This window comes from Anolis carolinensis, chromosome 4 (genome assembly GCF_035594765.1).
Source record: "Anolis carolinensis isolate JA03-04 chromosome 4, rAnoCar3.1.pri, whole genome shotgun sequence".
NCBI classification, from domain to species: Eukaryota; Metazoa; Chordata; class Lepidosauria; order Squamata; family Dactyloidae; genus Anolis; species Anolis carolinensis.
In genome coordinates, this window is record NC_085844.1 from 32,893,197 (window position 1) to 32,907,362 (window position 14,166).

Consider the following 14,166-nt stretch of genomic DNA (forward strand, 5'->3'; position numbering starts at 1 on the left):
CATCTAGATCCAGGGAAGTCATGCTCCCCCTCTATTCTGCCTTGGTCAGACCACACCTGGAATACTGTGTCCAATTCTGGGCACCACAATTGAAGGGAGATGTTGACAAGCTGGAAAGCGTCCAGAGGAGGGCAACTAAAATGATCAAGGGTCTGGAGAACAAGCCCTATGAGGAGCGGCTTAAAGAACTGGGCATGTTTAGCCTGCAGAAGAGAAGGCTGAGAGGAGACATGATAGCCATGTACAAATACATGAAGGGAAGTCATAGGGAGGAGGAAGCAAGCTTGTTTTCTGCTGCCCTGCAGACTAGGACACGGAACAATGGCTTCAAACTACAGGAAAGGAGATTCCACCTGAACATCAGGAAGAACTTCCTGACTGTGAGGGCTGTTCGACAGTGGAACTCTGCCTCGGAGTGTGGTGGAGGCTCCTTCTTTGGAGACTTTTAAGCAGAGGCTGGATGGCCATCTGTCGGAGGTGCTTTGAATGAGATTTCCTGCTTCTTGGCAGGGGGTTGGACTGGATGGCCCATGAGGTCTCTTCCAACTCTACTATTCTATGATTCTATGCAAGTCACTTCTGGTGTGAGAGAATTGGGGACATTGCCCAGGGATGCCTGGATGTGCTACCATCCTGCTGGGAGACATATCTCATGTCCCCACAAGCTAGCGGTGACAGACGGGACCTCACCCCACCTCGCAGATTCAAACCAACAATCTTCAGGTCAGTAACTCAACCTTCAGGTCAGCAGTCCAACCATCACAAGGGTTTAACCCATTGCGTCGCTGCGGCTCCTTAAACTACCATGACATATCAGAGGACAGATGAACAAAACTGACAAGGTTTCAATTCAGTATCACTTGACAAAGTGTGTTAAATTGCTTGGGATTTTTCTGCTCTCAAGACCTGGCATACATATTGGAAGATAGATAGATGTTGTCATCTATAATCTGAATCTTCACTAGAAAATACAGTTGAGATACAGGCTGGCAGTTTAGTGCAAATCAAGATGTGAATTGTAGTGAATGAACACAGCACATACACACAAACATCCCACTGTGGCCTCATTTTCATTGACTCCCGAGTTCACAATCCCATAGGATTCTCTACACTTCTCTTGCGTGTGAAGGTGCTTTTAGCCAACATTGCAGAACTCTGTTTCTTTCCTAAGATCTGGGTCAGGCTTTCCTTCTAATGCTTCTTTTTAAAATGAAACTTAAAGAACCTTTTCTTTTAAAGTCTGTGTCTACACAGATTCTCCCAGCTTCCAGACTCACTCAGCCCTACTTATTACTGCAGTATCTGCTTTTTCTTTCTTTCTTTTTTTTATATTAGCACTGGCAGAGTAACTCTAGTCTATCTGTAGATAGCCTTTTGAGATTTTCCCCATTTCATTTTAATTTCCTTCTTAGCAGGTGTGTTACGAATGAGGTCAAATCTTCACTCAGTCTTGGGAATCCACTAGATGGCCTTGGGCAAATCATATTTTCTCAGCAATGGCAACACCCCCCCCCCCCCGCCCCCCGGTACATATTTTGCCAAGAAAACCCTATGATAAGGTCACCATAAGTTGGAAATGACATGAAAGCACATAACAACTAGTTGGGCTATCAATCTTCTGTTACTGTTGCTGAAACCTGAATAGTCATAAAATGCAACTCTGGTAATGGACTGGGAAGGGCCGTATCAGAAATAGGACAGCTGCTACATTTCGGTGTGCTGCAAGGATGAAAATGCTTGGCAGTTGTAGCAAGGAATCGTAAATCTAAGCTGATGCAACACAGAATCATCAAATCATACAGTTCTAGTGTCATGCAGGAACACACAAAACAATATAGGAAGCTTTGTTCTGAATGTGAATGGCAAAACAAAGTTACACCATAACTTGTGTCTAAGCAATAAAATAATCAAATCATGAAAGCAATATTAGAATTTATTGTAAATTTTTGCTGCATATTGTAATTCAGTTAAGAATGTAATTTATAAAACATCTTGTTATTATGGTTTAGGTAAACTAAAGTCAGTAAATCATGGAAACAGTCACTGTTTTGAAACACATACATATAAAATATGTGTCTTTTATTACCATCATTTTCAGCACCTGGGCATTGAGTTCAGTGATTAGAAAACGCCTGGAAAAATTTACTATGCAAAACTCCCAATTAAAAAATTACGATCCTTTCGTTTTCCTTATCATTTCTTCCATCATATTCCACTCTTCATTGGTAACCTAGAAAGGGGAAAAACATTTTAATTGAGGAGATGGCACAGTGTCCTTTGTTCATGCTTTATACAGATATAAACAGAAATGATCTTCTCAAACAAAAAACACTTTTCAAAATCCAATTGATATAAATACAAATTACCTCACACTGAAATCAGTAGGAAAGAAAGACTTAATTTTGACTTCAGGGATACAATTCTTATGGTTCATGATATGTGAATGTAAGAATTTGTGCTTACATAATCAAACCGACGTCATCCATATATAATTAGGAAGGATTATTGAGCAGAGGGATCATTCAACAGAAATGATGCTCACTATGTATTTTATGAATGTTATTTTACTGCTATTGTTTTAATTTCATATGCTGTCGTCGTATTGTTATGTCTGTTGATAGGGCTTGGTCCCCATGTGAACCGTTCCAAGACCCCTCGGGGAGATGGAAATGAGTTATAAAGTTTTATTATTATTTATTAATAAAACTCTTCAAGAGTTTGCTGAAACAGAAAAAAATAGGAAAAGGGGACAGGAAGAGGATGCCAAGAGAGTGGGTTCAGTGTGTATGTAATGGTAAATTAGAAGAAAAGCAAAAGGGAAAAGCACATGGAATGGAGTATTATGAAAAACTGCATGGTAGACCACACAGAGCATCAAACAAGAATATTTGTCATCATAACAAATATGTAAATCATTATTGTAAATCATTATTACCTTCCGTAGGCTATTGAACTCTCCAGCCATTTGAACATATTCTCCACCATCAAATCTTATGACCTTTGAAATAGAAAAAGGATTTTCATTACATTGCTCCAATAAAAGGTTAGTTCAGCGTCAAGCCTAGATCAATTTTTTAAAAGTGAAATAATGATTTTTAGAGAATTGTATTAAACTATGCTAGCACTATGAAAGTATTGCACTAAGCTGCTTTAACAGAGAGGTAGCTGAACAGGCTTGAAGATTATAGCTGGTATATCAGAAGCAGTAAGCTACTGATTTAAAAATTAGAGATATTGCTTACAGCTCCAGTGATCCAACTTGCATAATCGCTACAGAGGTAAGTGGCAAGATTAGCAATCTCCTCGACAGTTCCCAGGCGGCCACAAGGGATTCTTTGGATCATTTCCTTTTCAAATTTACCTGCTGGGTCAAGGCGGCTGAAAGCTCCCTAGTGGAAAAAAATACTTATTCATATCCTGCTTTTCTCCTATATGAGACCAAAGTAGTTTATACTGTATGTTAAAATAGCTAAAACAATCTGAATACAAAAATTGTAAATATTGAGCCACCCACTTAATAACATTAAGAAAAGTTAAAAGTATATTAAATGCATTACTTATTAAGAGATAAAGGCTTCTTTAAACAAGAAATTCTTTGGCTACTGGTGAAAAGAGAGAGGACAAGCTGAGCAGCCACCAATAAGGCTCTCCCCCATGTCCTCCCCAAATGTTTCTGTAAAAATGATGAAGGTGAAGATCTTAAAACCTGGGCATGCTTCCATAGGGAGATAGGGTTTTTAGATAGTTCAGATAGTCAGTGTTAATATAACTCAGAGTACTTTGTAACAATTTAAAACACACATCAGTAAAAATTAATAAGATACAAAACTTATCCAATTTTAACCAACCTAACCAATTTTAAAAAATTAAAACCATATACAAATATTTCTCATTAAACTTGCTCCACCCCTATTTTAAAGTTGGAGGGTGATTGGCAACCCTACATACTCTTAGAATACAACTCCCATTAAATCACCATTGACTACAATAGGTACAATTGATGGGAGTTGCAATCCAATAACTATTGGAAAGCCAAGAATTGATCTCGCCTGCTTTAGAGAAAATATAAATTATTTTGATGGGTACAGCCAGAAAGGAGTTTGCAGCTGGCCTTCAAAGGACAAGTGAAATGCAGCTAGACTCCTGACATAAAATCTTGAAATTAGATAAGTAGTACATGTCCTATATTACTCCCAGGCAACTGTACTGAGGTCCAGAGAATCAGTCACAATATTTAATTCATTAAGGGTTCAAATAATACCTTTGTCTTTATTGGACCTGGTTGAATTACATTGAATCTTAGGCCATATCTACCCCATTCAGCAGCAAGGGACCTAGAAAGCAATTGATTGATTTAATAAGAATTCAGCATATATCACAGTAAGAGAAACTAGAAAGTAGATTTGTTAAATATGCACCCACTTTGGGCTCAAACATAGTTCTCTGTTCATTGAGGATTTTACATAACTTTGGATGATTATCTTGCAACTGGTATCCTACATATCTTTGCCAACCCACCCACATTTTCCTAAGGTTGTTAATAAATTTTTAAACCTCAACTAAGTGAAAACAGAGAGGAAGGTAAATGGAGAAGGAATTTTCCCATGGAGGAAAGTTCCAGTGATGTAACTAGTATGTGAATAAAATATGTTTTTCGACTTAATGACCAAGAAGTTACTCACTTGCACAGTGCCTCCACACCGGCTTTGGCAGAAGCACTTGGCATCACAAACCCAGACCCAGTTTCTGCATAAATTGTTGTAATGGCCAAAAATGCTGCCCCTGAAAAAAGCAGAAAGATAAGAGTTCAATACACAGATCGAACCCTATAACTGACATACTTTTCCTAAGGTTACCACATAAAAATAGGAATTTAGACCCGAATCTAAAATCAGAAAACAGGACCAGAACTTGAAGACCTCAGACATTCTCTTCTCTGTCAGAGTTTGAAATACAGTAGAGTCTCACTTATCCAACATAAACGGGCTGGCAGAACATTGGATAAGTGAATATGTTGGATAATAAGGAGAGATTAAGAAAAAGCCTATTAAACATCAAAATAGGTTATGATTTTACAAATTAAACACCAAAACATCATGTTATACAACAAATTTAACAGAAATAGTTCATTACACATTAATGCTATGTAGTAATTACTGTATTTACGAATTTAGCACCAAAATATTACAATGCATTGAAAACATTGACTACAAAAATGTGTTGGATAATCCAGAATGTTGGATAAGTGAGACTCTACTGTACTGAAATATTTTCTGGAAGATGAAATCTTACCTTAAAAATGCATATTCTTCATGCATTTGGGGAAAAGGCTTAATGAAAGTTTTGGGTTATTATAGATAATAATCTTCTTCTATCACTATACAGACAGTCCCAAAGTTATGAACAAGACAAGCTCTGTAGGTTTGTTTTAAAGTTGAATTAGTATGTAAGTCAGAACAGGAACATTTCTGAAGTGCAACTCCAGCCAGAAGCTTTGGATAGCATAGGGAAGGATGAATACCCCTGTGGCGTTTGTTTAGCTGTTCAGAAGATTTTACCTCACTTTCTGTCCCTGGGATAATTGGATTTTGAAAAATTTAGCTCATTGTGGAAAACAAGGATTGATGAGAAAGCTTCACTGGAGATATCTTTTCCCTATGATAATTCTTTCAGGAGTTAATTTCCTTTCCTATTTCTATCAGCAGATAAAAGAAGAGACAATACCTTCCAGATCTGTTTGAAGACCTTCAGGGGAACAAGCCAAGAGAACAGTCTAATTGGTTGTACAGACTTTTATTCTTATGGTGTTAAATTCCATACGATGTGTATGTGTGTGTTTTTTAAACAAATCTATGTTTCTTACATAGCAATCAGCTATCACTTAATGTTCATGCAGATGTATGAAAATGGCAAAAAGTGTCCATCTACCTTGTGTTCAGAGAATGTTAATCCATGTTTATTGTGGAATCTGAAAGACCAGTTTTCAGCAAATGTGCCAAAGTTGACCTATATTCAATATAAAACTAAAGTGTGATGGTGATGGCTATGTGAAAGTTGCAGAAAAACCATTGGACATGAATGCATTATGTAAAAAGCTTTTACATTTGCAAGAGCCCATATGTGTCCAGTATTTCTATGCCAGTAAAGGACAGTACAGATAACAGCTCAACTGTGTACAGATGTTCCATGTATATATTAGAGCTACAGCAGCCTAGCAGCAGTCCTTTTGTGTGGATTTGTGGGCCATGATCTTGCTGGCAGAGGCCAGTCTTTGTCCAATATGTATTATAACCCCCTGCCTTATGCTCTAAACAGTGGTTCTCAACCTGTGGGTCCCCAGATGTTTTGACCTTCAACTCCCATAAATCCTAACAGCTGGTAAACTGACTGGGATTTCTGGGAGTTGTAGGTCAAAACACCTGGGGACCCACAGGTTGAGAACCTTTGCTCTAGACACACCATCTCCAGTCTTCTCAAGGCCCCCCTTAAAATAATATGTTTCTCCTAGAAATTAATTCTAAATTGAATCCAATATAGGGAATCAAGGCTGATGCAACAAATGTAGGGTATAGGACCAGGTTCATCTTTGCAATAAAAAAAGACATTTGAAATGAGGAGAATCCAGGATTCTAAGTGACACAACAGTAGACTACAGTTTCAAATTTGTCCACAAAATGCAAGCTCTATTAACCTGAACTTACCTTTCTTAGCTTTAATTAGTTGTTTTCCGATTTCAAGAGTTACAAAGGCAGTGCCGTTAAGAACAATATCTGTAATTGTTCTGAAGGCATTTGCAGAAAGACGTTCAGAAGGAGAAATAAAATTTCCAGCAGCATTATTTATTATTACCTGAAATGTAGAAAAATAACAACTGAATACTTAGTTAAATTTTAAAAAGTAGCTGACAGATTCAGAAGTTCAGCAGAAGATGATGATGATTATTATTATTATTATTATACACCACTTTATCTTTCCCGCTGGAGACTCAAAGCAGCTTAACATAAAAGCATCAGCTTACAATTTAAAATATGCAAATATGCCAACAAGTTTAGGCAAAACCTGCCCAAAGTATCAGAACTTGAGAACATGATAAGAGGAAAAGATAATCCATAAACCAAATGACGATATTGGTCTAAAAATCAGCACTATTGCTCATTTTAAAATGACATGATTTCAGTGCTGGATGGATTCAGGAGATTGGGAATGAATGGCCACTTGGCCATGAAACCCCTGATTTTGGACAAGTCACTCTCTCTCAGCATCAGAGGCAGACAATAGCAAACCTCTTCTCAACTAATTTTGCCAAGAAAGCCTTGTTATAGGTTTGTCATAAGTCAGAAATGACTTGAAGGAATACAATAACAGCTAATTTCAATAAGATATCTTCTACCTTAAAAGTCACCTCACATTAATTAATACACGACCAAGGATCAACTGTAACTGCACACAATAGCAACCACATTGCAGTTACACAATTCTTCTTTTTTAGATGTACATTAGTTAGTTAATGTCCTGCTCATCTCATCCCTGAGATTACTACTGTGTCACAACAGGTTCATGTTGCTGCATGAGTGCACAGAAGTGACCTTTGCCCCAAGAGAGGTCTGCAAGCCAACCAGGGATATTACACAGAAAATACTGTCAAATAATCAACCATATCAGAGTATATAATACCCAAAGTTCTTTTGCGTGTAAATGATAAATGGTCAGGTGATGTTATTGACATTATTACTACTACTACTGCTACTACTACTACCATTACTACGATTATGTCATTGTCATTGCCGTTATCATCCTACCTTTTCCATAGCCCAGGAACTCATGGCAGCATACAAAAGTTAAAACAAATAGAACTAAAAACCAACTTCACACAAAAGCAATTTTTAAAAAATAAGGTAAAAAGTTCAAAGTTAACATTCTGATTCCCAAGAAATGGGACACCAAGGCCTATCACAATTATGGAAGTGAAATGAAGTAACATGAAGAATTATAGAAGAAACACGGGTTACCATTTATGGAGCAAGATATGCCAGAAGTCCAAACTGGATTCAGAAAAGGGATAAACACTACAAATCAATTCAAACTACAGGGGGAAATCCATCTAAACACTAGGAAGTACGAGATATTTGAAAGTGAAATATGATGGATTCTCCTGCTCTAAAACAGGCTGGATATCCATCTTTCAGGAACGCTTTGATTGTGTGTGGCTGCTTTGGGTCTCTTTTTAGAGAGACAAAGCAGGGTAGAAGTAGTAATAATAATGATAATAATATCTTAATAGCAACTAAAAGCATCCCCACTGGAAATAAAGTTAACAACTTCAGATAATACAGTATGTCATTAAAGGCCATTTCCTCATAAATTGCTAGTGGAGGGACAACTCTACCTTATATCATTCTACTCAGTTAAGATTTGAAGTAATAATATTTCTTCTTCACCTGTTCCAAGAATGTCTTCTGGGGCCACTAGGAACTTGCATTCACATTTATTTAGTAATGGGTTTATACTGGCGGTTTCAGAGCTCCAAGGTCTAGAGGTACAATCTAGACCAGCTTTCGTATTAATTACATTCACTTGGCCTTAAAACTTATTGTTGTAGTGCTGCTGAAAAAACATTTTTTCTGTCTGGTTAGAGGACACACACACATTATATGGGGTATTTCCCGCAATTATTGACTAATTTTTCTGATGGGCACTTACACTGGGATGTCCAGCGACATCAATTAACTGTGAAACAGCATCGCTGACAGAAGCTGGGTCTCTCACATCACACTGAATTGCATGAACCTGTGTAATAAAATATCAGTGTTACCACAATCAACAGAAGGTGGGGACGAAACAAATATGGAATTTGAATAGAACTTTAAAGTATATTCTTACACTTGCATTAAAAAGGTTAAACAATACCTTATTTCCTGTTTTAGAAGAAATTTCTTCTGCAGTTTGCTTCAATACATCAAGTTTCCTACAAATAATTACATTATGTTTTTGTTTCCATTATATAATATAAGCTCATTACATATAAGGTAAAAACATGAAAGGAATTTTATTTAAGCACACACACACACACACACACACATATATATATATATATATATATATATATATATATATATATATATTAATTCATAGCCTCAGGTGGCCAAGTGTGTTAAAGCACTGAGCTGCTGAACTTGCAGACCAAAAGGTCACAGGTTCGAATCTGGGGAGCGGAATGAGCGCCCGCTGTTAGCCCCAGCTTCTGCCAACCTAGCAATTCGAAAACATGCAAATGTGAGTAGATCAATAAGTACTGCTGCAGCGGGAAGGTAACAGTGCTCCATGCAGTCATACCAGCCACATGACCTTGGAGGTGTCTACGGACAATGGTGGCTCTTCGGCTTAGAAATGGAGATGAACTCCAACCCCCAGAGTCGGAAACGACTGGACTTAACGTCAGGGGAAACCTTTACTTAAATATTAATTATATTACTTCATATAACACTATGTAACATTTTTTTTAAAAAACTATTCCTGGTTTGAAGATCTTATTTCCTGTTTAATTGTGTGGTACTTACTTTGAAAGTAATTGTTATATTCCAGAAACTTTGTTTTTGTGGCTGCCAAAAACTATGTTGAATTGGTGGATACTCTGAGATATTCATTAAAAACTATAGCAAACTGTGCTGCAGGATGTCCTGCAAAAACAAAGTTTTTGCAATTTAATAAACTTTCCTCATGGTTTTTTTTATGATAGAACTAAGTAGGAAATAGCATTTATAACCCAGGAACAAAAATTGTGTTACATGGTGTAATATGACAATGAAAAGTTAATTTTCATATACTTTTGCTTCACTGTCAATTTCCAGCACATTGAACACATATTGTTGTAATGGAAAGGTAGAGACCTAAGGGACCACATTAACTCTGTGGTAGACCTTGCGGAATTGCATCCTACCATCATCTTCTTCATCACCGTGCCCAAAATGCTCCTAAACATCCTATAGGGGATGTAGTTGGATGTTTTGGGCCATTCTGGGCTGTTAAAGGATATTTTAAGTCAGAAAGATTTTTTAAAATGTTTTTCAAAATGTTTTGATCCCTGGGGATGCCTTTAGATGATTTGGGGGCATTATGGTGTTTAAAAGAACACCTTTAAAAACAAAAAGCCCAGTGGCCACACGTTTCCCATCCCTGCTTTAATGGAATATAGTAGCTAAAAATATGAAAATATTAACAGGGCGATCAGGAATAGGCTTGCTGTGTTCAATGTACACAAGACTACAGAATTGTATACTATTACTTACTTTGAAAAGTACACATTCTCTAAAATAGAAAGCTAAGATATTTACCGGCTTGCTATCACACACTCTGCTCCCATACTAGAAAGAGCGCTTGCCATTCCTTTTCCAAGGCCCGTACCGCCACCTGTGATAAAGGCCACTTTTCCATGGAAAGCATCTGGTGACAACATCACTTTTGGAATAGGAGAAAAGTAGGCAGATTGAGGACTGTCAGCTTGGTACATTACTTGTGTTCCATGGCTTAGTTGCTGAAAAATAAACAGAAGATAATGTAGAGTTTTGCCCTATATGTATTATAGTCTAAATGTAATTCTCAACTACAGAACAATTTAGATAATTTTGCTGTGGGTTTTGCCATTGTCTTGTTGTGTGGGAACCAGTGGCCAAATTTTCTTTCCAGGTCCAAATGTGGACTTCCCAGAAAATCCAAATACAGCCAGGCCTTCACAGTCACTGGAGTTAGGGGCACAGGAGTCCCTTGAAAGTGAAGAACTATGGATAAAGACATTGCTATATTTCTCTCTAGGAACCCCGGTGGCGAAGTGTGTTAAAGCACTGAGCTGCAGAACTTGCAGACCGAAAGGTCCCAGGTTCAAATCCCAGGAGCGGAGTGAGCGCCCGCTGTTAGCTCCAGCTTCTGCCAACCTAGCAGTTTGAAAACATGCCAATGTGAGTAGTTCAATAGGTACTGCTCCGGCGGAAAGGTAATGGCGCTCCATGCAGTCATGCCGGCCACATGACCTTGGAGGTGTCTAAGGACAACGCCGGCTCTTCGGCTTAGAAATGGAGATGAGCACCAACCCCCAGAGTCAGACACGACTGGACTTAACATCAGGGGAAACCTTTACCTTTACCTATATTTCTCTATGCAAGAATGGCAGCAATTGCAACTAAATTATTTACATAATATTTTGTGTAGCACTTACAAATGACTCTAGTGTTTCACATCTATTATCGAGTTGCAATCTTTGTGACAACCATGAAAGACAAAACTATTTTATATATGTAAATACTGCATATGGTAAACTGATGCTGAGGTGGTATCCTGTCTACCGCTCTTTAGTAAGTTTAGGGCAGGGACAATCAGGGACTTTCTAATTCGTATCGTATTCTATCAGCCACTACATTATTTCAGCTTTCTACGTACAAACCCCAAATTCTTACAGTCCTTTTGTGTGTGTAAATAAGTGAGATACACTACCTCAAATTCTGTAATGCAGCCTTGCAGACATATTTTGGGGACTATATTCAAGAAGGCTGATCCTAGCCATGTCTCCTGCAAACTAAATCAATATGAAAGGGGAATTTTCAAAGTAATTAGTTTTCATTAGTCAATGAGTTTCTAGCTGACTGCCTAGAAACTCAGTGCAAACAAACTATTCAAAGATTTTGTCCTTCAACCTTGCCATCAATACCTTCTGAAACAAAGAACTCTGAATCCACTGCACTCAATGAGATAATAACTTATCAACAACCATTGGATCCAAGGAACTGCTGCTTAAAGCTGAGAAAGAATATTCTGCTACTTTGGATTTTCTTCATTTAAAATATCATGAACAACTGATATTGCTTCAAAACATATTAAACTGTGCACTAGCGTGACAGAATTTGGTGGAAAGGAGCTTTCGTTAACTGTATTGTTCCTAAATGCTTCAAAACATTTGTTTTTAAAACAGACTTCCCTGAGATTGCTAAAAGCTAACCTTGATTTTGTCATTTTACACATTTTACTACACCACTGTATAATATAATGGGGACTTAAGCATTGCTGAATTATGGGTTCCTGGACCCAATCTCCAGTGGATACTGAGGACCCACTCTATCATCCATAGTCTATGAGCGCAGTCGCACTACAGAAATAATATAGTTTGACACCACTTTAGCTGCCATGTCTCAGTTCTATGGAATCATGAGATTTGTAGTTTGTTTTTGGCAGAGAAGGCAAAGAACCTTATAAAACTGCAACTCCCACGACTGCATAGCAGTAAAAGTGATGCCAAACCTCATTAATTTGACAGTGTAATCAGTGGTTTTTAACGTTTGTTCCACAGAGCCATTATTATTATTATTATTATTATTATTATTATTACAAAGGCTGGATGGCTATTTGTTGGGGATGCTTTGATTGTGCTTTTCCTGCATGGCAAAGGGGGTTGGACTGGGCAGCCCTGCGGTCTTCCACTGAAATACTGTTAAGTTTATGTTGGTTAAAATTGTTCTTCATTTTAACTATTATATTGTTCTTTCTTTTCTTTTTTCTTTTGTGCACAGTGTGCATATGAATGTTCATGTTTTTTCCTCAATTAATTCACACAAACACTCTCCATTCATCTGCCACTGGCCTGGGTTGTTTGTCAAATTTTAAAACACAATGTGTCAAAAAGGTTGTTCATGCTTGGTATATATATATCATCAATACACAAAATCAATGTGAAAATCTGTATGTATGTGTGCGGCTGGGGTATCCACTTCCACAGACAAGCTCCTACTTCCACAAACAGCTATAACTCTCAGCTCAGGAGATACCAATGGCCCTCCTTCCAATGACATTGCAGGTTATAGAGGGTGCCATAAACACGTCCAAGAGCCCTGCCAATGTCCTCCACAAACACGACTGCCCACCACACAAGTGAAAGTTTTCATACGGGAACTATTTCATCATAGATTTCCTGTTTTTCCTCCACCAGACATCCCACTATTCCTTACTGTCTCCACTGGTGTGGAATTTGCATGACCCCGCCCACTGCCTTTCCCTTAACCCTTTCCTATTCTTTTCTATGGCACACAGCAAAAGAGGAATTGATCAGCAAGTGAACATACTAGAGAGGTTTGGGGAGAATTTGATATGATTTATAGGAGTTGTAGGTACTAGGTTGTATAAGTTCACCTGCAATCTAAGAGCACTCTGAACTCCACCTACAATTGACCTGGAACTAACTTGTCACACTGAACCCCCATGACCAACAAAAATAGTGGAGGTCTTTGGAGGGATTTATAGGAGTTGCAGTTCACCTACATCCAGAGTGAACTATGAACCTAAGCAATGATGGATCTGGGCCAAATAAATAAATAATTTACTCTGAAAACAGGGGAATTCCAGACATGACACAATCAGGGTCAGCTCACACCTCCCAACAAAGGATTCCCCCAGGCAGGAATCGGCCAGGCTTTGAAGCTGAAAGGTTTTTCAGTGTTAATCAAGGCGATTAATTGCAACATTCACACTTGCCACAAACGGACAAGAATTCTTTCTCCCACCCTGGACCTTCCACAGATATATAAACCTCGTCTGTCTAGTTTCCAATATATTTTACAACCTCTGAGGATGCCTGCCATAGATGCGGGCGAAACGTCAGGACAGAATGTTTCTGGAATATGGCCATACAGCCCGGAAAACTCACAGCAACTCAAACATATATGAATTTCATGTTTTAAGGGCCCATCTCCAAAATATCTCACATTGCGTATTCAAATATTCAAAAATCCTAAAGAGCGTCTACGCACCATAGAATTAATGTAGTTTGATTCCACTTTAACTGCCATGGTTCAATGCTATGGAATCCTGGGAGCTGTAGTATGGTGAGTGCTGCTGCCTCACCAAACTGCAACTTCATGGTATTGAGCCAATTCGATTACAGTGGTGTCGAAGTGCATTAACTCTGCAGTGTAGATGCAACCAATGCCTTCCCATGTGGCCCTTACCCGCACCGGCGAGAAAAACAACCGTGGGACTAAGCGAGTCCCCAACTTGCAACTGGCAGACATCGCCATCTTCGCTTCTTTGACTCTCAGCCAATAGGAGAGAAAAAGAGGGCGCCTCCTTTGCCCCGCCCTAATTCCATCAGCATCCAATCGGAAGGAAGAGCCGTTAAGGGGCGGGGCA

The 14,166-nt window shown here is 38.4% G+C and overlaps 1 protein-coding gene across 2 annotated transcripts; it reads right to left on the reverse strand.

Moving 5' to 3' along the window:
• Positions 1 to 1,915: 1,915 nt before the first annotated feature.
• Positions 1,916 to 14,142, reverse strand: decr1 (2,4-dienoyl-CoA reductase 1). Of its 2 annotated transcripts, XM_003219532.4 has the most exons (10): positions 13,986 to 14,141; positions 10,332 to 10,531; positions 8,908 to 8,965; positions 8,701 to 8,787; positions 6,702 to 6,849; positions 4,683 to 4,782; positions 4,262 to 4,334; positions 3,243 to 3,389; positions 2,936 to 2,998; positions 1,916 to 2,230 (listed from the first exon to the last, which is right to left on the reverse strand). In XM_003219532.4, the coding sequence occupies exons 1-10, from the start codon at positions 14,052 to 14,054 to the stop codon at positions 2,171 to 2,173; spliced, it is 1,005 nt and encodes a 334-aa protein (XP_003219580.1). In that variant the 5' UTR covers positions 14,055 to 14,141; the 3' UTR covers positions 1,916 to 2,170. The 2 variants fall into 2 exon arrangements, with proteins under 2 accessions (XP_003219580.1, XP_008106616.1); XM_008108409.3 differs by lacking the exon at positions 3,243 to 3,389 and having other exon boundaries at positions 13,986 to 14,142.
• Between the last annotated feature and the right edge of the window lie 24 nt (positions 14,143 to 14,166).